General features: G+C 51.0%; 9 protein-coding genes across 9 annotated transcripts; 3 read left to right on the forward strand and 6 right to left on the reverse strand.

Annotated features, from left to right (window-relative positions):
* Positions 1-133: 133 nt before the first annotated feature.
* On the forward strand, positions 134-856 carry POX_b02945 (uncharacterized protein; the record flags this gene model as incomplete). Its single annotated transcript, XM_050111852.1, has 1 exon — positions 134-856. The coding sequence occupies one exon, from the start codon at positions 134-136 to the stop codon at positions 854-856; it is 723 nt and encodes a 240-aa protein (XP_049972198.1).
* Positions 857-936: 80 nt separating this feature from the next.
* On the reverse strand, positions 937-3,292 carry POX_b02946 (uncharacterized protein; the record flags this gene model as incomplete). The annotated part of the gene is made up of 5 exons (XM_050111853.1): positions 937-1,969; positions 2,022-2,192; positions 2,241-2,857; positions 2,929-3,011; positions 3,097-3,292. The coding sequence occupies 5 exons, from the start codon at positions 3,290-3,292 to the stop codon at positions 937-939; spliced, it is 2,100 nt and encodes a 699-aa protein (XP_049972199.1).
* Positions 3,293-3,994: 702 nt separating this feature from the next.
* POX_b02947 (uncharacterized protein) lies at positions 3,995-4,680 on the reverse strand (the record flags this gene model as incomplete). The annotated part of the gene is made up of 2 exons (XM_050111854.1): positions 3,995-4,182; positions 4,242-4,680. 2 exons carry the CDS (start codon positions 4,678-4,680, stop codon positions 3,995-3,997), a joined length of 627 nt encoding a protein of 208 aa, XP_049972200.1.
* A 1,641-nt stretch (positions 4,681-6,321) lies between these two features.
* Positions 6,322-8,412, reverse strand: POX_b02948 (putative amino-acid permease; the record flags this gene model as incomplete). Its single annotated transcript, XM_050111855.1, has 8 exons — positions 6,322-6,421; positions 6,477-6,548; positions 6,604-7,248; positions 7,303-7,480; positions 7,539-7,654; positions 7,709-7,898; positions 7,973-8,183; positions 8,266-8,412. The coding sequence occupies 8 exons, from the start codon at positions 8,410-8,412 to the stop codon at positions 6,322-6,324; spliced, it is 1,659 nt and encodes a 552-aa protein (XP_049972201.1).
* Positions 8,413-9,804: 1,392 nt separating this feature from the next.
* Positions 9,805-13,183, forward strand: POX_b02949 (uncharacterized protein; the record flags this gene model as incomplete). Its single annotated transcript, XM_050111856.1, has 6 exons — positions 9,805-11,145; positions 11,198-11,295; positions 11,371-11,714; positions 11,777-12,214; positions 12,288-12,479; positions 12,549-13,183. The coding sequence occupies 6 exons, from the start codon at positions 9,805-9,807 to the stop codon at positions 13,181-13,183; spliced, it is 3,048 nt and encodes a 1,015-aa protein (XP_049972202.1).
* Positions 13,184-15,955: 2,772 nt separating this feature from the next.
* Positions 15,956-17,177, reverse strand: POX_b02950 (uncharacterized protein; the record flags this gene model as incomplete). Its single annotated transcript, XM_050111857.1, has 4 exons — positions 15,956-16,252; positions 16,401-16,420; positions 16,654-16,778; positions 16,924-17,177. 4 exons carry the CDS (start codon positions 17,175-17,177, stop codon positions 15,956-15,958), a joined length of 696 nt encoding a protein of 231 aa, XP_049972203.1.
* Positions 17,178-17,800: 623 nt separating this feature from the next.
* POX_b02951 (Secreted thaumatin-like protein cetA) lies at positions 17,801-18,343 on the forward strand (the record flags this gene model as incomplete). Its single annotated transcript, XM_050111858.1, has 1 exon — positions 17,801-18,343. One exon carries the CDS (start codon positions 17,801-17,803, stop codon positions 18,341-18,343), a length of 543 nt encoding a protein of 180 aa, XP_049972204.1.
* Positions 18,344-21,715: 3,372 nt separating this feature from the next.
* Positions 21,716-25,725, reverse strand: POX_b02952 (putative ABC transporter ATP-binding protein/permease; the record flags this gene model as incomplete). The annotated part of the gene is made up of 3 exons (XM_050111859.1): positions 21,716-22,398; positions 22,489-23,516; positions 23,642-25,725. The coding sequence occupies 3 exons, from the start codon at positions 25,723-25,725 to the stop codon at positions 21,716-21,718; spliced, it is 3,795 nt and encodes a 1,264-aa protein (XP_049972205.1).
* A 923-nt stretch (positions 25,726-26,648) lies between these two features.
* Positions 26,649-27,871, reverse strand: POX_b02953 (uncharacterized protein; the record flags this gene model as incomplete). Its single annotated transcript, XM_050111860.1, has 5 exons — positions 26,649-26,803; positions 26,886-27,228; positions 27,328-27,456; positions 27,540-27,660; positions 27,804-27,871. 5 exons carry the CDS (start codon positions 27,869-27,871, stop codon positions 26,649-26,651), a joined length of 816 nt encoding a protein of 271 aa, XP_049972206.1.
* Between the last annotated feature and the right edge of the window lie 40 nt (positions 27,872-27,911).

The following is a 27,911-nucleotide window of genomic DNA, read 5'->3' on the forward strand; positions in this document are numbered from 1 at the left end:
TTGCCTGCTCCAGGCTCTACCTCATCTTGCTCGATTCTTCGATAACAAACGACCCCTCCCTACCATTGCGATCGCGAAGACCCAACCTTTTTCGTCCAATTTAGAACAGGCGGTAGCTGTTCCTTGATCGACAATGCCTGTCCAAAAGCACGTCGTCTTTGATGTAGTTGGCACTTGCGTCTCCTTTGATGCCTTCTACAACGGCATCGACAAGGTCATTGGCCAGCGACTCTTGAAGCACAACATCACGGCTCGTTCCTTCGGCTTTACCTGGATGACGGCTGCAGAGCTCGAATTCACATTTCTCTCAATTTCGGAGCGCTACAAACCATACAAAGAAATCATGGCCGCTCTGTTTTTCCGCACTTTGTACATGATGGGCGTTGAGGATCCCCGCGCGTTCGCCACAGAAGCGGAGCGGGATCAATGCGCTCAAGGATATTCAGAGCTGGAGTTGCGTCCAGGCGCAAAAGAGTGCTTCGCAAAGCTACGAGAGGCAAATTTCACCGTCTGGTGTTTGACCACTGGGGATACCAAGCGCGTGCGTGGATACTTTGAGCGCGGAGGGGTCGATATGCCGTTGGAGAATTTCATCAGCTGTGATTCGGCTGGTGTGGCCAAGCCGGCTCTGGCTGCTTACAGGCCTGCCCTGGCTCAATTCAGCGACAACGACATCAAATGGTTTGCGGCCGCGCACATGTGGGATGTGACGGCGGCTGTGAAGGTCGGATTCCGAGGTGCCTATTGTACGGTGTATGAGAAGGAGTCGTGCGCCGAGATTTTCGACGCACAGTTGGAAGTGACCACAGACTCCTTACCCGCGATGGCGGAAGGAATTATTGCCGCGTCTAATTAATCATCTCAGTGAAGACAGAAAGCATGCTGGGCGACGAACAATACACGTGTATCATAGTTATAGAATCACTGGAAATACTCTCAATTATGAGATGCGTCGGCCTCCGAGATCGAGTCAAGGCGTGAGCCTGATAGAAACTGCTCCAATACTTGCGCTTCAGTCCACATAGGCCAAGCTGCCGACGGGGATGAACTTTCGGCTCCAAAGAATGGTATATCTGTCAGCGGATCGAGAGCACAGAGCATGCCCATGTCCTGATCCGACACTGAGAGGGTGTTCTGACTGGGATTGAATGCCCAAGGCTGATCGAAGGATTGGTTGATGACTCGAGAGTGCTCAGGAAGAGGTCCTGCGCTACCAGCTGATCCCAAAGAGACTGGCGCCCTGTCAGAATCAGTGTCTGTGCTGATGACACCATCCCTCATCATCGCCCCCCAGTGCTTGAAAGCTTCGTAATCGGAAGGTGATGGCTCTAGCTGAGAGCTACCACCCTGCTCGGCTCTTTGAATTCGCGCATGTAGACGAGCAAGCGCCCGCTCCAGCGTTTCGATCAAGGAAACTTCTGACCGGGCTGATTCACCCGCTGCCGACATTTCCCGGATCATATCGAGCCCTTTGTAGAGCAAATTGCGATATCTTTCAGAAAATTGTTGGATAGAATAAGCGATCAAGACAAGGAGTGATGCTCGACAGGAGCTGTACTCGACATACGAAGCTCTTGCAAGACCCGTATTGTCACGCAGCCCTTGGAGGATACTCAAAGCCTCAGTGGCTGACTCAATACAATCGTCAATCAGGTCTTTGTGGCTCAGGCGCGTTCGGTTGGAAGAGTGCCTTTTGTCCCCAGAGGTGATCACAGATTCCGCTGGTGAGGTACTCGTTGAATCTGAACTCTCCTGTCTTAGTAGGAATGGCCTGCCAATGAACATCCGCACCAGACAATGTTCTAATTGGAAGTGCATGGCGGAGCGTAGTTGCGGTAGTGGCTGCAGGGCACTGCTCGTCAGGTTTTTAGGTAAGGAGTCCCACCAGGTTTTCAAGGCTTCTTTACTGGCAAGAAGGTGTGCGATAATCTTTGGAATTTGATTCCTCTGACAACCCCGAAGAGCGTTGCTATGTACATCGTGAGTATTGTGAACTGCTTTATGGGGTTGATATAACGTACACATCGGTAAAAAGCTGCTCAAGATAACGGATGAGTTGAACCGAGGCTTCTGCGCGAGCAACGCTCGTCCGAGAGTCTTCTGATTCCATTCCCTCACAAAAGACTGGGAGCGAAGCATCAACATCCTTTTGAAGTACCGAAAGAGGTCTTCCGTGAAAGATCGATATCTTCCTAATCTCTGGTCAGCGCGAAGTACCGATCCAATGCACAACTACTGACCTTTCAAGAAGGTATGCCGTCCACCATACGCGATTGCGAGCCTCAACCATGGTCGCATTGAAAGCACCGGTCGCACATTTCCGATGCATGCCGTTTTGCATGCCAAGTCGAATAGCAAGATTGACATAAACATATCCCAGTCCTGATGTATCCACCGGTAGGGCATAGTATCCAAACAAAAGACAAGCTTGCACACTTTCCAAAGAAGAAAGCTCGATGATTTCGGGCAGTAATCGAATTGCCTGTTGATAAAAAGTCGCGCCGATATCTTCTTCCGAGAAGCTCTGCTCCTGCTGATCTCTCAACCCTGATGCAGTGGACTCGAGATGTGCATATTGAGAGCCGATGGCAAAAACAGTGAGAAGGATACTTATGATGACTTCTCCCCCCTTAGTGGCGAATCTGCTTGGATCCTCATAAAGCAAGTTCATCTTGTCAATGAACCAGGTCTTCTCAATGAAATAGTAATGCGTTTCGACATATTTGAAGAACACACGGGCTAAGAACTCGCCAACTGGACGAGGAGGACTGCATGACATTGCTGCCGAAAGGTGACTACCTACGGGGCGTAACTGATGGGCCCTGGGAAAGTCCCAGGCACGATCAGAATCATGAGACTGTCAATTATCAGTTGAAAGTTTAGGAGGAAATAATCATTGCGCTTATCGAAAGGATGACCAATGCCTACCTGACTTTCTAGGCCACCCATCTGTTCAATCTGCTGCTTCAGTCGCATTGAGAAATTCCAGTAGGAAAATTCACCAGAATAGTCTGGAAGAGTGAGCACGAGGCCATTGGGGAAGATTCCGGTCAAATTCAATGAAAAGACCCAAATTTGGCAGGCGGAGATACTCACGTGTTGTTTGATCATCGACTGGATCCATTGTGCATGTCTCATCACCCATCTCTACTAAGCCCTCAATTTCAGTGGATGTGTCGGATGTGGTGACGCGTGCGCCATCTCCATCCCGATCAAGGGTATCAGCCAGCCGAGCGAGACTCTTGGTGTCAAGTCTAATGTCTCGAATGGTTTTTTTTAATATGCGTTCCATGTATCTCGAGCGTTCGATCAACTCTTGGAAGTCCGACCTTGCGACTCGAGTCCTGGGAGGGTAAGCTCATGTCCAAATTGTTCTCGTCACGGGTACTCACTCTGGGACGTAAGCACGGAACTCTCGATTTCTCGAGAACGAGCTTCTCTCGCATCTCCGTTGAACGTGAAGACATCTCTTACAGGGAGTGCCACCTTCGCACTTCTCTTTCAGTCGTCGACATTCATCACATCTGCAGTCTTGAACTTAGACGTTGATCTCAGCCACCAGACACATACAGCTGAACCTACGCTCTAATCGCACGTCTTCGTGGGTCCATGATTGTCCTTTCGTTTAGGATGGAAGTTCTCGGCCCCAGTCGGAGAGAGCCCCAAAATGGTATTGCAGGAACGATAGGAACATCTACAGCATCTACGGGCTGGAGTGTGGGAGGACCACGTGACCCCGAGTCCACGATTGATATCCTCTCGCGAGCAGCAATCCGACATGATCTGGCCATAAAACCGTGCCAGAAGAACGTCAACATTTGTGGACGCGAAAGGAAGGTCATCATTTCTCATAGCAATTTGAGCAAAATTATAAATGCTAACTCATGAGTCGGCCACACGAGTTTCAAATAGGCAAACTTGACGTACAATTTGGGGGTAATGTATGTCAAACGACGAGATTAGTACCTCGGGTCTCAGGAAAGGCAGCGAGTGGCTAGTAGGTTTCAACGAAAGGGAATTCTGTGGCGAGAATCTCCGCCTCTGCTCGTCTTCCCTCCCGTACCAACTTCACAAGTTCGTCCAGTTGCTCCGCCTGCTCGCTCTGCATCACAAACAAGCCTTCGAGCTTGGCAGAGCCAACATAGTCCAAGACTCGGAGCACTGCCTTGAGCCCGTTCCGCTCTGTTGCAAGGAGTTAATCATCGTATGTTTCCCAGTTCCCGTCAGCAAGTGAACCATACCTAGCTCCTCGACTTCCTCGGGGTCCATCCCGTACAAGCTTCGAAAGTGGAACTTCTCGCGGTCGGGCCGTCGCTCACGGAACATGCGGGCGTCGGAGACGACATCGCCCCCATGCTCGATGGTTCGATTCAAGATCTCCAACTTTTCCCCATGAATATCGTCTTCTCCGACACAGCAATCTTGTAGAAATTTCAAGAAATTCCGTTCTCGTACATTCATGTACCCTGAACGGAATTGCGCGAATGACTTATTCTCAGCTACGAGGCGGGAATTCTCGTCTTTTGCGTCGTATAGTTCACTTCGTAGTTCACCTTCTATGTTGCGCATCGAATTTTCCATGTTGAGCATCGAAGTCTCAATGGCTGTGAAGCGACCGTCGCAGAATTGCAACAGGCTTAAGCCCTCGTCCTTCGCCATGATCTGCTTGTGATTGTGCATTCGGACAGTTGCTGACTCTGCGACTTGACGAGCCTCTTTTTGCTGCTCCTCTGTTGTGATGCCGCCGGTGAGTCTCCTGCAACGATGAATTTCACCGTGCCAACCTTTTGATGTCAGTGAAAGCTTTTATATACGTAAGGATGACAAGTTGATCTAATGTACCTCCTAGGCGGGCGGTGCGTTTCTGCCCGAGAGCAGAGCTTTTTTTTGCTTCGGGTAGACAGTATGATAAAGGTGTAGACAGTACGACGCAGCAGGACACGAGAAGGAGGAATATAAGATGTAATGAAGAAATTTGAAATGTGGTAAGAAGTGATTGATGAAAGGAAGATGAATTCGTGAGCGGGTGGGAAAGCGGCTCAAGTGAAATCGTGCACCTTCCCTCTTCGTGATAACTTACTAGCGTGTCTTCCTTCATTTCTTTGACTTTCAGGTAAGCGGGCATCTCCGACGTAAGTCTTAGGTATGCTACAAGTAGTACGTCTTACGGCGACTTCAATTTCTAGCACTTGTCGTGAACGTGATAGAGAAATTCAATATCATCTCAATATCATCTCATATCAAACTGTCTTCGTATTGAATAAGCAGCGCTTGAAGCCGAAAACTATATTGATCATTCTCAGTTAAGCTAGGTAAGCAGTCGCTCATCAGTGACTGCTTACCATCTTGGCCAGGGGCCCCGCGGGTATCTACTCCTGGTCAAAGTTATGGGAGCATCTAAGCGTATCGGGAGTCTGAAAGCTAATTACTCCTTTCGGCTCTCTGGGATCATACGTAGAGGCTCGACTGGTGGAATAGAAGAAGCTGGGTTGAGTAGGCAAAGGAAGTTAGTTATTGTAGTTCATTCCACGAGAACCCAGTATATCCAACCTTCATCTTCCATATATCTCTACCGGTCCGGCGACGATGCTACCAATGACGATACTACCCTCAATGAGTTGTCAAAATTCGAGGGGACCATGAAGCTCCAGGGTCTTCTGAATCTGGAAGCTTTCACCACTGCTCTTGGAGAGAGCGCCGTTTGTCGCCCAACTCGGAAAAGCACTTGACCCCTGCAACAAAAAAACAACAAAATTCAAAACGCTAGACAAGATCAACTAATAGTCCTAGCAATTGAAGTATATGAGAACGCTACCCCGGCCGCTGCAACCCGTGAGCGGATCGCCGACGATATCAAAATCACGAGCGTTCTCTACAAATCTGGCTCCAGACTTGTTGGAAGCTTGCTGAGACTAGGCCTTTGTGGGTCCATCAACTAATCTCCCTACAGTCGTGCAAAGATCAAGATGTTTTACCCGCACTAATAAGACGCCATATGAGAGGAGTACTAAAGCGGCGACCCGTTCATTACGCTAAGGCTGGGTCAAAGCCAAGCTCCAAGGCTAGCCAACCCACGAGAATAATGGCCGATAAGACAGTTAGCTGCAGGAATGCTAACGTTGCGGGGTTTTTTTTGTTTTGTTTTGATATTCATCAATGTTGCTTTAACAGGGATTTCAACACGCAAAGCATGCATTTCTAGAGAAAAGCCCGGTCATCTTCTCTACAGCCTTGTTCATCAAAGATGCTCTCGAGATAGGTGTTGTTTCTATAAAGGCCTCAGCGGGCGGGTCAATCAACGACTGGAGCCCAGCGTGTTCGTTAAACTAATCCGCTGTCGGGTCGGCCTCCAGACTCTTCTGCAGGGTCTTCTTGTGGTATTTCACTCATGATATCGTTGGTTTGAGGGCCCGTGTATTTTCTGGCCAGTTTGTCAGCATATACTTGTTTGGTCTGTGGCCAGGCCCAAATCATACCTTTTGGCAACGAGTATCCACCAGATCCATCCGATCATCGCAAGTCCAACGATCACGCACGAAGCGTAATTCCTGGTGGCAAGAATATCAGTAATTGCATTGCAGTTCAGGGACCATTTGATCATACATATTTGTAAGCGTAATCGGTACCTGCGAAGGAAAGAGTAGGATGGTACTGATAAATAGCACCCAAATGATAGCAATGTAGTTGACGACGGTGCCCCATCGCCCGAGTGTGAAAGGCCCTTCGATGAACTTCACTTTCTTTTTGTGAAGCTGATGGGCCAGAATCACAGACGCGTAGGATAGGTCAAGACAGGGAGCAGTGACACTGAAAATGGCCAGAGCTGTTTCAGTAGACCCGATAGCGATCAGATTCAACGAGACACTGAAAAGGACCACAAACCAGACTGCATTGACTGGTGTCTGGGTATAAGAGTTGATGCTGGACAAGAAGGGCGAAAATGGAAGCGCATTGTCTCGAGCAAAGGCGAATGCCATCCGAGTATCCGCGAGCATGGCCGAACAGCCAGTGAACAGCTGTACGAGAATGGCGCAGGCCCACATGGCAGTACCACCTGTTCTTCCCCCAGCATTGAAAAAAATTTGAGCTGCCGGTAGACCGGTGGGAGAGTTCATAATCCCATCGTAATCTGTCAAGCAGAAACACATGCAGACGGTTAAAAGCCACCCAAACACACCAGAAACAACGACTGCTGTCTGTATGGCGATGGGTCCACGCACTGCGGCATCATGTGTCTCCTCTGACATGCTGATTTTCCTATCAGAAACAATACGACTCAGACGAGGGTTATGAGACACTCACTGGGTAGTGCCGTCGTAGTCGGTCATGGTCCACGCTACCGCCAGGAAGCCAAGAAAGAACGAAAACACCTTGGATCCCCACCCCGAATCATCTGTGAAGTGGAAAAAGACCCAGGACGCGGGCTGCTTGTTTGGGGTGAGGTACAAAAGGAAAAAGCAGATACAAATCGTCGCCACAACTTGCAAACGTCCGTCAGTTGTTCTGTTCAGGCTCTGCCATATCTTGAACGGACGTACTATTGATGGGTGCAAACCATATAACAATGCGATGCAACGACTTGGTGGTCAAGGAGCAAATGATGCCCAGCACCAAAAGAACTCCTATAGATACCAAGACTGTCTGGAGAGCCGACCTGTCCTCTAGTTAAAAATGCACACAAATGCGACCACTGAAGCTTCTCACTTACGGTGAATATGCATATTGACCGTCATGAAGATCAGTGTTCATACTGATACAAGCAAGCAACATCTGCGCAATTGTATAGGCGACAGAGGAAACTCCCGCGGTTTGCCCTAACAGGTTACAGAATCCCTGCGACCACGCAAAAACCGGCATTTGATCAGATGGAACCACATGTTTCGTCACGTAGTACATACCTGTTACGAGAGTCAGTCTGTCGAAGACGAAGGAAGGTTCAAAAAAATTGCAACTCAAAGGAATGGAGGCGTACCACCGGCTGTGGGATATGCAGAAACCAATTCGGCAACGGAGCTTCCGATCAGTAAAGCCATGCACGAGCCGATCAGCCAGCACCAGACAGCTGTGCCGGGACCACCAACGGCAAGAGGCTGCCCTAGAGTCGCAGGCACCGAACCAAGCACGCCCAAGATGCTAATGGCATAGGAGACTGTGGACCATTTCGAAAACTCTCGCCGAAGCTCCTGCAATTCGACTCGGAAGAATTTAAGGTTAGCGGCAGTACCCGCGACAACCATAGCTCCAAGCTGGCAGGGCGAGTCATACTTGCTTATAGCCAATGCGGGCCAGAAGACGCTCGTCATCATCCTGAATTGAAGCCATGGGCACGGCAAAAGGCTGACTCTGTTCCTCAAGGTTTTTGGCCTTCTGGCTGTGCTCTTTATGGATTTCAGCCTTAGCCGGTACCTCCATTTTTGACGGTCAAAGTAAGGGATGGGAAAGGACCACGATAACGCTTGGCAGGAAAAAGCAAAAGCAAAGATAAGACTACGCAGAGTACGCACCCAGAGGAAATTCGTCCGTACTTGACTGACTTTGTAGGCAAAAGACTGGCTCCTGTTTCGGACGAGGAGAACCCTGACTAGTGTTTCCAGTCCCTGCCTAGACGATCCTACTAGTCTCCGTGTCCGTATCCAGAAAGACGCCAAATGGAGGGGGCAAATGTCATTCAGAGACAATCTTCTTGGGTGTGGGGAGGGGAGGAGGACTCTGAATTGAGCGAGCCTACGCAATTTCGCTTGATGAACACGCTAGCGACCATGAGTTACATCTAGAGAAGCATCCAGCTCTCCGAAGCCTTGTGCGTGCAGGGGCCTCCAGCCAGTGGCGCGGGTTCGTGAGCAATTGACAGGCCGTGGATAGGCCAGCAGCCACTTGAGTGAACCCACTTCCGTACCTAGGCGATCGGCATCATGAATGCGAGGACGGATAATCTGAATCGAGGAAATCGATTCGATCGGGTGTAGCCCTGGTGCAAAAGTTGTTATCGGAAAGCTGCTGATCATTTGTGGAGATGGCATGGACGGACCGCCATCTCAAGTTTACAGTACCTTCATCGGTCTCTGGTCTGCCATGTAGCTAGTAACAGCCCGCTAAATCGGCGCAGCTAGGCAATTATAGATTTGGGTTCTCGCAATGGGGGGCAACATATATTTTGGGAGATCAGCAGTGCGCGTCCTCGAGCTTTACTCCTTCTGAGCTCCGGATAGCGCACGAGTGACACAGTCCCAATAAAGACTGTGAGTGAAGCGAACGCAAGTTCAATTTTGCCATCGAAGCAACCAATAACGCCCGTTGAAAGTTTTCAAGACGTGGCTATTGCATTCAAAATGGAAAGGGTACCTATACATGTTTTGATCTGCAAGGACGAACTTGGGGTAGCTTGCTGATCAAGAATTGTATGGCTCTGAACCGAGGTACTCATATGGTGTCCTCCTGGGACAGATGTTCAACGATGTTTGAAGTCTCTTCAGCAGCCAATTCAAAGAGGCACCACGCTATAAGTCTAACACCAGATATGTCTTCCGAGGGCTGGCTGGAACCTCGCTGGAACCTCGTTGGTGATCGACGGACTCGAGCCTGGCTTTTGGGCGTTGACCAAATTGTCATGGTTGTGTATACTTCGTACCCGCGAATCCTCGGAACCACGTATTTCCGCAAGTCCGCGTCGCGGGAGGTTTAGGTGGTCAATACAGCACGCAAGTCGTCGATATCATCAACGGCGCGGGGACAGTACCCTCTCACCCCTATCGTTATGCTCTGCTGATTCCTCCTCGTCTTGGATTAAACACCTAAGGATTCACCATGTCCGCCCCATTGTATCACTCAACGGGCCAGCCTGGCTACGACCCCTCCAACCCTCAGGCCCAGCAATTTCCCCCTCACTCGACGCAGCCATACCCTGCTGCTGCTGGTTATTCCCAGAGCCCCCTTCCTCCCCCGCCAGGAAATGGATACGCAAACCCAGCTTCAAGTCAATGGTCTGCTCATGGCTCTCCCCAAACGCCATTTCAAGGTCAAACTTCTGATGCTGGGTACCATGCCGCTCAACAAACACCTCCAAGCACTGGCGCCAACGCAGGCATGGAAGGACTTGCGTCTCAGATGGGTGGACTCGGGATCGGCGTCGAGAGTACATCCAGAGCGCATCGAAAGAAGCATCGCCATGCCTATCACGACATAGGCTCTGGCTCTGGTGCTCCTGCCCAGAGCTTCAACGGCGCGATGCCACCGGCGGCTGGTCCGCAAGCCGCTTCGCAGTTCTTGAACACCGGTCTCAATCAAAACCCTGCGATTTCCGCGCCGGCGGGAGTTCCTCAGCCTGCTCTTTCAATGGGAGGAATGACTTCACAACCTGGCATGCCCGGTGGTGCGGGCTCTGTGCCCACCCAAGGTCGCATTGACCCTGAACAGATCCCAAGTATCCCCCGATCGCGAGACTTGCCTGCTCAGTACTACTTCAATCATGTTTACCCGACCATGGACCGCCACCTCCCACCCCCCGCTGCAATTCCTTTCGTAGCCCACGATCAGGGCAACTCGTCGCCAAAGTACGCCCGTCTGACCCTGAACAACATTCCCTCCACCTCCGATTTTCTTTCCTCCACCGGTCTCCCGCTAGGAATGGTTCTGCAGCCGCTCGCACCATTGGACCCGGGTGAGCAGCCAATTCCAGTACTGGATTTTGGTGATGCTGGTCCTCCACGTTGCCGTCGATGCCGCACATACATTAACCCATTTATGTCTTTCCGGGCCGGTGGCAGCAAGTTCGTCTGCAACATGTGCACATTCCCCAACGATACCCCTACCGAGTACTACGCACCTTTGGATCCAAGCGGTGCACGGGTAGATCGCATGCAAAGACCTGAATTGATGATGGGAACAGTCGAGTTTTTGGTGCCCAAGGAATATTGGAACAAAGAGCCTGTGGGTCTGCGGACATTGATCCTTATTGACGTCAGCCGCGAGTCAATACAGCGCGGATACCTGAAGGGAGTCTGTGCTGGCATTGCGGATGCTTTGTATGGCGAGGACAGGGAAGCGGATGGCTCCGAAGGCGATGAGACCAAGGCGCGCAAGTTGCCTCTGGGTGCAAAAGTCGGCATTGTCACCTATGACAAGGAAGTCCAATTCTACAACCTCACCGTACGTGCGACAAATGTCAATATCATAGTCGACCCGCTAACAGAACATGCAGTCAACATTGAATCAAGCGCAAATGATGGTGATGACCGACCTCGAAGAACCTTTCGTGCCTCTGAGTGAAGGCCTATTTGTCGATCCCTATGAGTCAAAGTATGTAGAATTGTTGAAGGCCATATCAGACGCGCAGGAAAAACACTTCTAGAAAAGCTGACTTACGCTGAATAGGTCCGTTATTTTGTCTCTTTTGGAGCGGATACCCACCATGTTTTCGCATGTCAAGAACACCGAGTCAGCATTGCTTCCGACGCTGAATGCAGCTCTCTCGGCGCTTCAGCCCACAGGAGGCAAGGTTGTCTGTGCCCTGGCGAGTCTGCCGACCTGGGGTCCCGGAAGATTGTCTGAGCAGCGAGATGACCGCAGTCTACACGGAACCGATGGTGAACGCAAATTGTACTCCACCGAAGACGCAGGATGGAAGAAGATTGCCAGCAAAATGGCTGAGGCTGGAGTGGGTACAGACTTCTTCATTGCGTCTCCTGGCGGTACCTATATGGATCTGGCCACAATTGGTAAGTTGACCGAAATTTTTGAGACCGTATGTGGGAATGCAAGACTCTAACTCGAAGTGCAGGCCACGTTGCGGCCGTTACTGGTGGAGAGACTTTCTTTTATCCCAACTACCACTCACCCCGCGACGTGCTCAAGGTCCGGAACGAGTTGGCCCATGCCGTTACAAGGGAGACCGGCTACCAATGCTTGATGAAGGTTCGATGCTCCAATGGGCTTCAGGTGTCATCATATCATGGCAACTTTGTGCAGCACACATTGGGTGCAGACCTCGAAATTGGCAGCATTGATGCCGAGAAAGCCATCGGGGTCTTGTTCAGCTACGATGGAAAGCTTGATCCTAAACTCGACGCTCATTTCCAAGCGGCATTGCTTTACACATCTGCGGACGGTCAGCGTCGCGTGAGGTGTATTAACGTTGTAGCGGCCGTCAATGAAGGCGGCATGGAGACCATGAAATTTGTTGACCAAGATGCCATCGTTTCTGTGATTGCGAAAGAAGGTCAGTGGGAACTCCATCCTTGAAGTCCTCATCTTATACTATGGCTTACTTTTCTCTCTCTCTCAAATATTAGCCGCCTCAAAAACCCTTGACAAGAGCCTCAAGGACATCCGCGCCAACATTTCAGAAAAAACAGTTGATATCTTCAGCGGATACCGCAAGATGTTTTCTGGCTCCCACCCTCCTGGTCAACTGGTGCTACCAGAGAACCTCAAGGAGTTCTCCATGTACATGCTCAGCTTGGTCAAGTCCCGAGCCTTCAAAGGTATGCGAAGTCATCTTCTCTTTCCTTTTCTTGTGACGGATCTCGGGTCCTGACAAAAACACGTTCAAGGTGGCAACGAATCGATAGACCGTCGTGTCCACGACATGCGCATGATCCGGTCAATTGGCTGTACCGAAATGTCTCTTTATCTCTATCCCCGTATCGTCCCGATTCACAACATGCAACCCGAAGATGGATTCCCCAATGAACACGGTCAGCTTCAGGTGCCCCCAGCTGTACGGGCAAGCTTCTCAAAGGTTGAAGAGGGCGGTGTCTATTTGGTGGACAACGGCCAGGCTATTTTGCTGTGGCTTCACGCCCAGGTGTCACCCAATCTTTTAGAGGATCTCTTTGGACCCGGCCACAACTCGCTTCAAGAGTTGAATCCTAACATGTCATCACTGCCCGTCTTGGAGACTCACCTGAATGCCCAAGTCCGGAATCTACTGCAATATTTCTCTACTGTACGCGGTTCCAAGGCTGTGACGATTCAGTTGGCCCGCCAGGGTCTCGATGGGGCAGAATACGAATTTGCTCGACTGCTGCTGGAGGATCGGAACAACGAGGCGCAGAGCTACGTGGACTGGCTGGTTCACATTCATCGGCAAATCAATTTGGAGTTGGCTGGGCACCGCAAGAAGGACGAGTCTAGTGGCGAAGGAACCTTGGCCAGTCTTTCGGCAATGCGATCACCCATGTGGTAAGACAACCGGTGCCGACACATTCTCCATGCATCGATCTAGACTTTCCAAGGGACAATGGCTGGATCGAGCTGGACTAGCTTTCTTTCGTGGAGGGGTTCAGGCTGGGCCAACAGACGGTAGACGAGACCGGCCGCTTTTTCCACCATGGTCTCTGGCACGCTGTCACCATGTATGCCCCACGGCGCTCCGAAGGGTGAAATTTAGTTGGACGGACGGGCTCCAGCATGTTTGTTCCGCGAAAACGGGGGCGGAGTCCCTGAGGGACCCGAGCAGGAAGGTGCCACACATTTCCGTCTGGGTTCTGCTGAGTGACTGGGACTGAGCGACTGGGGCCGGTGGACCCGGGAGTGATTTTCCAAGTCTGGTCAAAAGCGATCATTGTCTTTTGACATGTACTCCATGTTATGGTGCTACAGTTCTATCATGCAAGACTCGGTCAGCAGGAGGTGATTGGTACTGCTATCGTGGTGGCTGTAGAGTGCTTGCTTCCTCCTTCTGTACATATCATTCTTATTACTATACCATATTCCGCGCACGAATTATCATATAATGCTTTTTGACTGATTCTCCTGTAGGCCGTGACGGATTTTTTCATGGTCCCGCGGCACGAAAGGGATCTACGCTCTCTGCTGACGTTGGATACTCCACCGAACTCATCGACTACCAACTCTGCTTTTTCACATGGCCGGACCCTCCTGGGCCCAGTCAGGTTAAAGTTTTATTCACGTGAAAAAAAAAAGAAAGAAAGAGAGACGCATGTGGAGAAGTCAGGCATAGTAAACAAGAAACACAGTTCAGCCAGGTAGGGTCCAGACAGGACGAAAGTCCCTCTTTCACGGTTTTATCAGAGGTGATCTTCCAATTGCGCCATGCCCTGTCAGTATCCCGTGTGTCCACTGAACTCCCACTGTTCATCGAGTCTAGATTTTCTCGGGGAAAATGTGTTCACCCAGTGATCAACCTGCCTGATTAGTATCCATCGGTCGAACAGAGCAGTGGCTTTTCCTCCAAGTGGGCTTGAACACTTAAGCCCTAGGCGGTTAGGCCGCCCGTTTAGGCCGCTGGGCCCCCGCCACGTCCCTGTCCGGTGAAAAGAACGGGGCCTTTTTTTTGTTTGAATCTCATTCAATTCTAAGATCTAGACCAGTTGGCTGTGCACTTTCTGAATGAATGAATGGTTGATTGGCGCTGATTGGCCCCTTCCCCAAGGCCACAATCTTGTTCATCACCGGCGGTGGCCAACTCACGGGGCTATCACTTGACAGGGCGTCCAGGCCTGCGGCAGGACAGAAGCCGGGATATATCGATCTCTGCAATAGAACTCCGAATTGGATCCGATAGGTAGAACTGATAGAGCGGGATAGGGAGGAGGTCTGTGCCAGACAGAGCTGCTGGCTGGATCATGATAACCTACAGCATGTGTTAGGTTAGCCTGGCTATGATTGATGATTGTAACCTAGTTGAGAAATGAAGCCTTCTATCGGGTCCATATTGAGATGTAATTATGTGTCAACTATGCATGTACATGTGGGACCTTTTGGAAGATTGCCCTTTGGAGCCTTGATTCATAGGTATAGATGTACCCAAACTAGATGGGCAGCAGTATGAAACCTGTGCCTGGGCCGATCATACCCAACCACGTAAGTGTCTCGTGGAGCGAAGCATAAACCACCATTCATCATATAACAAACCCCATGAGATGTCTTGACCACAACAAACTTTTGACCATTAGGATCCATATCCAGTGTAAGAATTTTCTTTCTCCGTGATGGCATGAGATACACCCGAGAAGACATCAAGGATTCCATAGCTGATTGGTGGGTGAACCTCGGGGAGCCTATTGCCGAACTTTCAGGAACACGACTGAGCGGGTTCACCGCGACAGAGTCCACGGTCCATCATTAGGGCACTCGGGAAAGAATCAATGATTACAAAGAACCATGTGGGGATCACAAATGAAATGTAGACCCAAAATTTTTATTAGTACAGGTGTGAATGAACTACACTATTGTAATAGCTATTGGTTCTATAGTCACTGACTCAGTACAGGTGGCCGGCAGAGAAATTTCTTCAGCACTCACGCGTGCCGCAATTTGCCACCGCGAACGCACTGATCAGGCTGGATCGTCAGGTACCCAGCCCGGCTGCGTCAATAGGCAGCCTCTCCCCTCCCTTCATCCAGTCCACTCGGTGGAGTCCTACGGCGAGAGGAACACGAGGGACCTACGTTAGGCTGAAAGGAAGCGAAAGAAGGGACAGAAAATTCTTCACAGGAGAGGGGGTGCGCACGGGTACCTCACTGCTTAGAAACCAGAGGGTCAGAACTGTACTACAGTGAAGCTGGCAGGTGCAAAGGACGAAGAGTGGAATCGATGTATCAATTTTGATTGAATGGAATGATTCCCTTGTGTGGGATGTCCACTGGATAGTGTGCTGGAACCGATCATCTTCCAGGTCGGACAAGGTGGGAAGGAAATCTTAGGTTGAAAAGGAATAGTGAAGGCTTGGAACAAGGCCTTGGGTGGAACAGGTCAATAAGATCATCCCTGCATCTTTGATTCTTTGGCCCTTTGAGTTTGTAATCTGCCTTTTTGGTACCCGGATAGACGTGTATCATGAGCATGCGACCGGTCCAGGGTGTTGTAAACCTTGAATTATTGATGGCTTTTGACCAGGCATGACAATCTCTTTCGCGGAAGAGAAAACTACAGTAGTAGCCGCCTTGCCGCCTTGTTGACATCGAAGATGAGGCAAATGGCAAACTTTCGTGACTCACAGCCTCATTCTTTGGCTGTTGGGTCTCCTCTGGAACAGACTGAAAGACTGGGCCTCAAAGGCAAAAGAATCTTTGGCAGAGTCGCTCGTAGTGAAAACAGGTGAATCCATGGAAGATGGAATACTGTCTCTGTAGTGCCACAACCCCCAAAACTTTGCGCCTTTGGGAATCCCTTGAATCCTTCCAGAGCCATGCAACAGTGCGCCGGGATTGCGAGTCAGTGGTCCCCGATGGCCGCTGGGCGGCGCGCTGGTGCCAAAGAATTGAAGCACTGGGCTACCTGGAGACAAGGACTATCAGGATAGAGAGTCTGGGGCCTCCTCCCGCCGGAGAGGTAGCGAAGCTGTTGTAGCCATGGGTGGGCATAAGAACCCAGAAATGGGGTCACCACAGGGGGAAATTCTCCCGGGCCATACTTAGCACAGTGCTGTGTCTGCTTACCCAGTCGCATCCACGGGTGCCTACAAGAAAAGTGAAAGAGAAATGGAAACTCTCTCGCTCTCACGAGGACGAGAGGGCGGCTTTCCTCCCTAGAACCACGGATCGTCACGGAAGAGAATGACGTGGGCAAGGGTCGGTTGGGTGGCCTAGTATTGCCACAGCCTGAAGGAGGGGTCTCACCCCATGGGTATACCACGCCCTCGCTCAGCACTTGAATAATGTGACTGCGACGCACTCTGTGCCTTATACACACAGATCACAGAGGAGAGAGCACCAGCACGTGCACACTCGTTGGTCAGTGACTCAGTGGGCCAGCTCACCGCTTTCCACTGTTGGCGGTTCACCAGGTGAAGCGGCGTCTTGATCTGCCCAACGTTGCTACCAGAGGACGAGGCCTCTCAGCTCTGTACACGAAGGAGCCAAAGACTCATAGACACGTCGAAACTATGAATGTTGGATCACACCGCTAATCCTGATGGTGAGGCCATCATGACGAGACTTCATCTTTCCATCACGCACTCACCCACTCGGGTAGAGACTCGGTGAGTGCACCGAGCCGTCTAGAGTCACGCTATCGATTTCATTAGCTAAATCTCCCGTTGACACCTTGAGTTTGCCTCCTAGTATTCCAGAATGAGAGAATTGACTGTTTCTTATCATGGCCGACGAGTCGGGGGCCTGCCTGTTTGGGTCCCACTTCTGGTAAGTGAGTAGTCCTCCATTGAGGAAATCATTATGGTCCAAACCCATGAGTCCCACGTAAAGCGGGCACGTCATAATACCAGTCTGACTAATTTCTGGGTCGTGATAGCCATGACAGCATTTAGGTTCATTTTATGAGTAGCAGTTTACAAGTTTGATGCATCGTTTGTTTGTCTGGCCAGGCCCCGACATCCGAATTGCACCGTACCTGTGATGCCCTGGAAATGATTCGTCTTGGGGCCCCACCTGATTCAAGTCGAGTTTCTTTTGCAATTTTTTGCCATTTCTTTTGCCTTTGGCCACTTAGGCTCCACCCATCCACTCGTTCCTCGATGTCTTCCATGGTTCCGGAAGCATGGCGGGACCCGCACACGTTTTTCTCGTCTGTGCTGGGTCGGTACCTGACCGGAGCCATGCGACGATGAGATTCTACCCCATCGACCCTGGCCATCAAAGTTATAAAGAGGCCCAGCACGATCCTGAAGATATCTCTCTTTTTCTTCTCCCTCATTCTTTCTTTGAAGACCCAATCCAACCACACTCTCTTTCCTTTCTCCCACTTCCCCATCGTCGGGACCTGTCTTTCCTTTCGAGATCGATTCTCGTCTGCATTCTCTATAGATCTGTCGAACAGTTCTCTATCTTCCTATCACGACATTTTTCAACTCGCTATCCTCGACATACACTCTCTGATCAAGATGATGTTCACCAAGACTTTCGGCATTGCTGCCGCCTTCGCTGCCGTGGCCTCCGCGCTCCCTAACGGCCTGGCCAACAAGGTCCGCCGCGACGACGTCGCTACTGGCGGTTCCGTTCTGATTACCAACAACCTGAATGTCGACGTCTACGCCTGGTCCGTGACCGACGTCTCCGGTCCCATGTTGGTTCTCCCCGCCAACGGTGGTGTCTACACCGAGGCCTGGAAGCTCAACCCCAACGGAGGTGGTGTCTCCATCAAGCTGTCTACCGACCCCAACCAGCAGGATGTGCTGCAGTTCGAGTACACCCAGGCCGTCGACACCATCTTCTGGGATCTGTCGTGCATCAACATGGGCTCGGACTCCCAGTTCACCAAGTATGGCTTTGCGGTTCAGCCCACTGACGCAACCTCCTCTTGCCCCTCGGCCATCTGCGCTGCCGGCGACACCGCTTGCTCGGATGCTTACCTGCTCCCTTACGACGACTGGGCGACTCACGGCTGCCCCATCAACACTGGTCTTTCTCTGACCATCGGCCAGTAAATGATTGCAAACTTTTGGCATCTTTTTACCCTTTTTTCTTTTTACTTTTCTTCCCTTTGATGACCATCTGTTGCAATCATTCTTTTTCCTCTCGCCGGTTGACCCGCGCACTCTTTTGAATAAGGGTCCCTTTTTTCTTCTTCTTTGACTGCTTCTCATCTTGGGCGGCTCTTTAGCTCGATGAGATTCTTTTTTTCACCCATTCTCTATCACTCATTTCGCCACTTATTTTCCCCTCTTCCCTTCGTTCCGCCCCAAGTCGGCGGCCCATTTGTTTTCTGTGGATCTCTTTTACCCCCAAACACATGTTCGGTTGATTCGACATGTCTCATGATCTCCCATTCAAAGCGCGGTTGATTCTCCGCCGGGGACAAGACGTCGTCTACGAGCTATGAAGTTACCCTCCTGTCATGTCAACCAGTTATACGCCTCTTTTTCATTCTTTCCATGCCGAATACCCCCCTTTCCACCTCCTTTGCCCCCTTCCCCCTTCCATTTCTTGCCGGAGCAGGAGAAACGAGAGACGGTCTAGGATCTTCTTGGAACCTTATGACCCAAGAAAATGGGAGAGGGTGAGTGGGGTTCTTCTAAAAAAGGACAAAAAAATTGATATAGATAGACTTATAGAGATTGGATGAATGCTCATTCATGATTGACTTTTTCTTTGATGAGATTCTTCGGTTTTACTTGGCCCCTCCCCTGTATCTTCATTTTCTTTATTCGGTAGGCCGACCTCGGCAGTAACGTATTCTCAAGAATCCGGATCTTCTTTAGTACGCAACTGTGCAGTACAGTATATCTCATACCTACGACACAACATGTGAGAGCTTACCGCACTTTAAAATGCCGTTTTTTTGCCTCCGGGCTTCACCATCTACACACTGACAAAGACCAGGACCTCAGACCTATCTACAGTAGAGATGGATGATGGGCACCACCACCGGCGTCTTTGCACTCCGACTTAGACCAGACCTCTCCCTCACTATCACTCTTCCCTACCTGACCAGTCAATCACCCCCTCTCCATTTCCCACCGTAACCCTCAAACGCAAACCGCCGCAAGTCACCTCTTGCCCATCCTTGAAATCTAGACCAACTGATAGACAAACGACCTTCCCGCGCCACTCAAACCAGGCCCCTGCAGTAGGGACCTGTGGGACCGCCAAGTCCCACAAGTAGTCTAAGGAACGGACTTGTAAGACTGGGTCGGTGGATGAGTGGATACGAGAATCAAGACAAGCTCCGATTCGATCGCTAGTCTAACGACTCTTTGATCACCGGCGCTCTCTTCTAGTGGGTTAAACCCCCCGCCGCCGGCTCACAGACCCTCCGATTCGTTCTTGGTGTATTGCAGGCTCTGCCTTTTTCTTTTTTTTTTTCCTTTTTCTTTCCCTTTTCCCTTTTTTTTCTATTTTCTGGGCTTGCTTTTGTAGTGAGGATGGACGGCTGGACAAACGGCGGACGCAGAGTCTGGTTCAGACGTAATTCATTTGATGTAGGTATGGTCTGAATGAACACGGTAGGGCCCTGCAGCCAGGAAGGTACTACATCCAATGTTGGGCATGAGATTGAGCCCGGATATATTCACTGATGTGATCAAGTGTATTAGCAACTACGTAGGTACCTACGTTGTACTGTAGAGGAACTGAAAATGCCCTGGTAAAGATAAGACCCCAAAGTATATGAATGTCAGACTGTGCGACTGCAACTCCTCTTAACTGGATATTTGACCAGGTCTTCGGCGTCAGCCTGAGGTACCCCTCAAAGCCTGAATTCAAAGTTCAGACTTCACCATGGATCTTGATCTGTGGGTATAGAATGGGTGTTGTCTTTTTTTTTTTTTGCATCGGGGTAGGCTGGTCTGGTCTGGTCCGGTCTGATTTCCTAGGTATTCGTTCGCATTGCACTACTCCCTTGTTGACTCAACGGTCTTTTTTTTTGGTAAGGTTGGTTTTTACTTCTTGTTCACGTAGCAGTACAGCAGTGGTAGGAATTCAGTGAAATTCTGGATCTGAGAGTTTACAAGTTGGCTGCCAAGGGATTGGGAATCCATAAGGGAGGGGGGGAGGGGCTTCTTGGGGCTGGTGAAAAGTCCACTTAGGGATGTGTACTGGGCCTGCTTTTTGCCCTGATGATGACATTGTTGGACGATCTCTTCCGTGATTATCGTTGGAGTACTAGTCTAGAAGGCCTTGGTCCCGTACAATGTACAATTGTACACGGGTCTTACTACCAACGCAAAGGCACTTTCGTACCTCGGTGAGAGACGGTGGGGGGAAAAGAAAGAAGAGAAAATCTAGCCAAGATTACTCTCCTCGTCGATGAAAAATTCAGCATGTACAATTCCTACCAAAGCCATGCCTTTTATTTGATGATCAACTTGGTGTTGGAGGAAGAGAGAGGGAGGGAGAGGGGGGAGATGAACTGGAGACCACCAGAAACCCGTGACTCGGACCAACGGGTCTCCGTAGACCGAACCAGACCCACGATCGACCAGGAACCACCATTCTATCCAGAGATGAGGCTGCCAGATTTTCAAATAGTCCCCTCAACACTCCCCCAAAGCACGAGGGTTTCGTCCAGTCCCCCAGTACCCATAGATTGCGCGGTCTCTGATTTCTGATCGAGCAAACTGACCGCGCGCAGGAACCGCGGGGTAAGGGGGGAAAAGGCCAAGTGGGCGCAGACCGATGTACCTCGATCAAAAATCAGAAACGTGGAAACTCGTGGTGGTCCCGGGAAGTACACGATTACAGAAGTGCAGGATCAATCCAATCGCGCACACACACATCTTCCGAACAGGATTCGGTTCCTGGTGGCTTAACCGTTGGTTCCGTCCAACCATTCCAAGGATGGGAGTCCGGTCGTACCCGTGACTTTGGCTCGTCCGATTCTGCCGAGTGGATTTCTTAGAGTGACGAGACGGAGCAAAGACAAGTCGAAGAGGGAACTGGACCTGAACCTGCGTGGCAAGCATGTGCCAACGAGAGCGACCATGGCCTGAATTCGGGTCCACCAGCAAGGTCTTGCTTTGGGTCAACCCAGTCGAAGCACAAATGGGCTTGATTTTTGAGTCGAACTCGATTCTACTCCTCACCAATCATGCTACTTTGGGCGACGGGATGATGGATCCAAGAGTGGACGACTGTCTGATTGGCCAGTTGGCCAAGTGAGTTTTTGAAAAAGAGGTCAGGTCTTTCGAAACCGCGCGAGGACTTGCCTTATTCCAAGTGCATGAGAAAGCGAGGCTGAAATACGGACAGAAAAAGAGAGACAGAGACAGGGACTGAGAGAGAAAAAAGACAATGAGGGACTTTTAGGGTCTTGAATTCAACGAAGAGAAAGCTAAGCATATTGCTGACTGCACTACTGTTCAGGAAGTGGAAGAGGACTTTCTCGACTCGCGCCACTCGCGCCATCGCTCCATCGTTCGATGCGACCGCATCGCCTTGAGAAACAGATAGGCCACCAGTCGATAGATAATAGTGCATACCCCCAGTGCCATGACGTTCATGGGCCCATCTTTGTTCAGATTGTACAAGTCCAGCACCTGTTCCCCCGTAGAGATGGGGCAACTGCCGTCGGCCAGTTGCTGAGACGGAGTACAGTCAAAGACTTGTCCATGCATCGAGAAAGGAGCCAAATTCGCGATGGAGTACTTGATGGGCGACAGATGATTCAGAGCCTGCAAAACGTCATTGACATCTAGACTCATCACGCCGCCGAGGATGGTGCAGATCGAGAGAAGGATCGAGGTCACGTTGACCGCAAACCCTACGTGCGAGAACAGCGTACAGAACATGATTCCCACGGACTCGCCACAGTTGATGATGCAAAAGCAATTAAAGGCACTGATGAGGAATATCTGTACGGTCTGCTTGAGATTGTCCGCAAACGCGGCGAGGACACCGAACACAAGGGACGAAATGATCTCAAAGGGAATCTCGATGGTCGTGTAGGCGAGGAGAAACGTTTCGGCAGAGTAGCAACTATCGGCTTCCTCGCGATAGAAGACATCCCGCTCATTGGGGTAGATGGCGATGTTTTGAAGCATACCTAAGAGAAAGACCGCACGAGTAAGTTATTGATCCCCGAACCTTTTGGCCAAATTCTTCTGAATGAGCCAAATATCTCCCTCTCGCTTACCAACAAAGTACAGGGCCGCAAATTCCTGGATAAATCCCATTCGAGACTGGACGGCTGCATAGTCATGTTTTAGAGGCGCAAAAAACAGTGCCATGATGATCGAGATGCCCACAATCTGCATGGACCGCGCCATCACCAATGGCGGTTGACGCCAAAAGTTCAAGAAAGACCGGTGCAGAACGAGAGGAAATGTCACTCGAAAGGGCAGCATCTGCCGTCGCAGACTACCTAGCTCCGCAGGCGTCGCAATTCGAGAGGCTGTGCGTCCGAGTTGTGGCGGTCGTTCGCCCCATGAGGAAATGAGTTTGCGCACGCGATCGCGAGTGATCGCTTCTCGGTCCTCTTGCTGCAGATCTACGGTGATGAGATCGAGCACAAAGTCGGCCGGATTGGTCGTCTTGGGGCAGTCGTGACCTAGGCTCGCAAAATGGGGAAGCCTTTCTGGTCCGCCGCCCGCATAGACCGGGAAACCGCCCCGAGCGAGGAGTAAGACCTGCGAGAAATGACCAAAAAGATCGGAGCGCGACTGGTGAATGGTCATGATCAACGTGCGACCTTCAGCCGCCAGTCCCTGCAGAACCTCGATGATCGACATAGCCGTGAAAGCATCCAGTCCCGAAGTGGGTTCGTCCAACAAGAGGACCTTGGGATCCGTGAGAATCTGAATGGCGATCGTCACTCGACGTTTCTCGCCGCCGCTTATCCCTTTGATCAGTTCGCTGCCAATGAGATTGTCGGCACATTCTTTCAGGCCCATCTTGTATAGAATTTCCTCGGCGCGACGGTTCTTCTCTTCGCGAGTCATCCAAGTCGGCAGCCGCAGCCCTGCAGCAAATCGCAGACTCTCCCGAACAGTGAGCGAAGGCATCAACGCATCATCGTCTTGAGTCACAAAGGAGGTCACCGAACGAATCACCGCTTCTGATGGGATAGCTCCATTGTAGAGCATCTGCCCCGTCACCCGGTATTGCGTGCTCGCCGAGCCTTGCAGCCGTCGAGCAATTGAGTTGAGAAGCGACGTCTTACCACTACCGGATGGGCCCATGATGACATTTAACTCCCGGGATAAAAGTTTGCCGTGATCGGTTGCAAGATTTGCAACTTTTGCTTGCGTTGCCACGGCAAATTGCGCTTTCGTATTTCGAGCGCATACTTGTCCAACGAAATGGCAACTCGCCGGGCCTCTTCGGCAGGACGGATTGAGATCTTGGCTTTCCTCGAGGACAAGTCACCTTCTGCGGTTCGAGCTTGGGCAATGTTGATTCCAAAGCGGTTGTATTGTAACAAGAGACCTGCAACCAGATACTGACCCAAGACAAATGCAATCAGGACCACAATGGGTCGCCAAATCCAATTCGAGGGCAGGCCCAGACTGTCCATGATGAACTGGCCGGTATATTCTCGACAAGCTGGATCGCGTGGATCATTCGAGTACGGGCAGGCGTAAAAATGGCCCAGTTGTGAGTTGCCGACGCCGATGAACTCGTTGGCACATTGAGCCCCAAAGATGTAAAAGGTGTAAGCGCACCACTTCAGCCATCGCACATAGACCGGAATTTGCTGGGACTGTACAAAGTATCCACAGGCGAAAGATTGCAGGGTGAAACACAGGTTGCCCACCAGACTTGCGCCGGGAAAGCTGCGGGCCACGCCGATCGATACGGTTGCGAATGTCACTGCAACGTAATGGGTGAGGAGGGTGAGCACGAGGAAGATGAAAAACTGCGCCGCTTCGAGTCGATACCCCACCATGAAGTAGTAGATGAGCGAGAAGAGCAGCGGGACTGGCAGATCCTCGAGCGGGAATCGAGCGACGCGCCGACTCAAAAGAAACGCCGGGACACCGACTACACCCTCATTGCGTTCCCGGTCAAACAGACGGATATCAATTGTCAAGCGGTATGTCTCGTAAAGCAAGATTAAATATCCATTCAGACTACTGGCAGTATACAAACTACCTTGTCGGGATCGAATTCCCGCTAGGCTCTCGTCGAGCTGCAGGAAGATCCAGCCGTTGATCACAGCCATGCCGATCGCCTCGAGCAGACTGCCTGCAACGCCCATGGGGTCCCGGATCGTTGTTTTGAAGGTGCGGGAGGTGAGGACTTGAAATTGGCGACGGAAAGAGACCTTTTTCATGGCCCCGGAGCCAGCACCGTCTCTTGAGAGCCTCGAGAGTGCCTTCTCACCCGTACCCTCCCCGCCCTCTACTGATTCTTGTCGTGATCGCCACGCAAGGCGGAGTTTTTCGACTCGCACTCGAGATGCTGCTTCCAGATCCTCTGTCCGGTTATCGATTGCAGCCAGATCAATCAAAAACTCAGCTGGGTTGACAAAGGGGGGTAGAGTATGACCGCATCCTTCAAAATGTGGCAGTGATTCACTCACGGGGCCACTGTATAAAGCGGACCCGCGTGCCAGCAGGATCATATTGTCGAAGAGACTCCAAATTTCCGAGCGTGGCGCATGGATAGACACAACGACAGTCCTTCCGTTTCGAGCCAATGCTTTTAGTGTTCGAATAATTTGAAAGGCGCTGGTAGCATCAAGCCCTGTCGTTGGCTCGTCGCAGAATAACACCGAGGGATTGGCGAGCAGCTGCACGCCGATACTCGTGCGCCGCTTCTCCCCACCACTACAGCCTTTGTGCGCGGTGGTTCCGATCCGGGTATCGGCACACTCTTTCAAGCCCAATTCGAGAATGACCTGTTCCACAATCGCATGTCGTTCTTCCTGGGTGGTCGGGGGTAGGCGAAGATCCGCTGCGTAGCGTAGAGTCTCACGCACGGTCAAGGTCGGGATCAGCACATCTTCTTGCATCACATAGGCGCTACGGACACTCTCAATGTCGGTATTTCCATTAAAGGTGGTAGCGCCGTCGACCGTTGCTCGGGAAAGAGACATTCGACCCGCCATCATATTCAGAAGAGACGTTTTGCCCGACCCACTGCTTCCGATGATAGCTGTCAAGCTCCCACTCGGCATCTTCGCGCTGACTCCGTCCAGTACTCTCTTGAAAGAGGACTGCGGCGCTCGGCCGCGCAGGCGATCGCGGATCTGGGATGGTGATGATTTCCATATTGGAGGAGTTGTGTTGATGTCGAGTGACAGTTGCGTCACTTGTACATCTACCGGATCCACTGCACGCAGTGAGAGATTGTAAGCTGCATCATGGCTGATGGCGTTCAGGTCCACGCCATTTGTCTGGATCGCAGCAACGATCTCGTCCTTCTCCATGGTCGGAATGGATTTGCGAGGCTCGCTGCCCTAGACGCTTGCTGTATGATTGCCCAGATAGTTTTCAGGAGAGACGATCGCCTTTCTCAGGGCTAAAACGTCACCCGCCACACCTTTGTCAACTATGGCTGAAACTCGGATACAACAGCCTGGTCAATATCGAATTAATGCCGAGCACGCACCTCGCAGTTCATTTTCCCGCGGAAAAAAAAGAAAAGAAAAGAACGGGAAAAAAAGATTGAGAGAGGCAGATCCTTGACAGACACACGTCGAGGCATATCTCGCAGCTGTCTGACCAGGAGATCAGGGTCTCCATAACCGAATGGCCCGTTTAAGTGGGGGGGGGGGAGGTTTGCTAGGCAGTTAAGGACGTATTAGCGTCCATTTTCGCTCGTTTTCGTTCCCGGCCGGAAAGCCTGGCCTGTTCGGTTCAACCGTCGACCATGCTGATTGGTCAGATCCGATCGGGATTTCTGTCGACAGCACGTGGATTTTACCGAGCTGTTCCTTCGACAACCAATCGGAGCGAGTAAAGTGTCCGACGAATACTGTAGATCGGTCGATAAAACGATGATTCGAATGGAGGTTTGGTTGGGATAGAGGACCTGTCGGAGATGGATAAGATTACGGTCTACTTGGGCGATGAGCTTGCGGTATGTGAGGCATTGGATGGATGTTGCTAGAAGCGAGCATTTGCCAAAGACTTGCGATCTATCGTATTCTTTGGGTCAGACTGCAGTAGACAGACAGCATCCACCCTCTCCACATGGTAAAACATATTTAAGCTTAAGTAGCCACCCAGCATCAACGCATGTAGACGCTAGATCCATTCAACAAGTTATGTTCCAATCAAAACGATTCCGTCGGGCTGGCGAACCCATAAAATCAAACCCCATCATCTCACCAAATCCCAAAACCTTCCCCTAATAGCCCTGGCGCGAACTTGCTTGCACACCTTCCCCAGTAGCCGTCTTGAGCTCATTCAGCATCCCCGTCCGAATAACACCCACATCCGTATTAACCGAAATCATATCGAAACCCTGCTGCGCCCGATTACGCGCATCGGAACCATCGGTACCTTGGGAATGCCAAAAAAAAATTAGTCAAGAACCCCCTCAAATCTCTACACCTATAGTGAAAAATCTCTCCACATCACGTACAGAAGATGGCGGCCTTTTTGCCAGCGTTGTGAGCAGCGCTGAGAATCCGCTGAATTGCCGCTTCATGCTCCTCGCCGCCACGAGTCACGTTCATCTGCTTTGCAAGATCAAAGGGACCGATGAAGAGGACATCGATACCATCGACCGCGGCGATCTTTTCCACGTTCTCCACGCCGGAACGGGACTCGATTTGCACGCATACCGTTAGACTTGCGTTGGCTTGGTCGTCGTATTCGGGGCCCGGGTTGACTCCGGGAAGGGAGTGGGTTGCAAACATGGGACCGTATCCACGAGTGCCTTGCGGTGGGTAGCGGGTATATTTGACGATTTTGGTTGCATCTGCCTGTGAGTGGGAATCGGGGAAAAAAAAGAAAGGTCATTGTTAGTTGAATATTCCTATTCTTGCGCTTGATTTGGGAGGGGGAGAGAAGGTGAAGCTCACCTCCGAGTGACACATGGGGGTCATAATTCCATGAGCTCCAGAGTCAAGAGCGCGCTTGATCATCCATTCTTCTGCCCACGGGACACGAATAATCGGGCTGGCATTTTCATGTCCGATGGCATTGTTCAACTAGAATTTGATACATTAATCCGGTCGTATTCTCCACCTTCATCATCCTGCTCGCAAAAACGAGTCCCTCACCGACCACTCACCTCATAATAATGCTGATCGGAGATCAATCCGTGCTCCGCATCAACCAGCACCCAGCTAAATCGCGTTGCGGAGCCGGATGCACCGTGTAGAATCGTCTTGGCGAGGCCAGAGCTGGGAAGCCTACAGGTAACAAAGTGAGTCGTTTGGAAGACTGGAGAGCATTTCTCCCATTTTTTTCAAGCCATTTCACTTGTGCAGGAGGGAACAAGTTTTCGGACTTTGTTCCGAATCTCGGCTTCAAAAGGAAGAGGGGACGGACGTACGTGAGCCAGAAGCCGAATGCCGGTGTTGAGCCTTGGAGGCCGGCGCGAATGGCGGTAGGAAAGGACATTGTGTGGTGAGAATCTCTTTGGGGGGGAGAAGAGATCTTT

Source organism: Penicillium oxalicum, chromosome II (genome assembly GCF_001723175.1).
Source record: "Penicillium oxalicum strain HP7-1 chromosome II, whole genome shotgun sequence".
Taxonomy (NCBI): domain Eukaryota; kingdom Fungi; phylum Ascomycota; class Eurotiomycetes; order Eurotiales; family Aspergillaceae; genus Penicillium; species Penicillium oxalicum.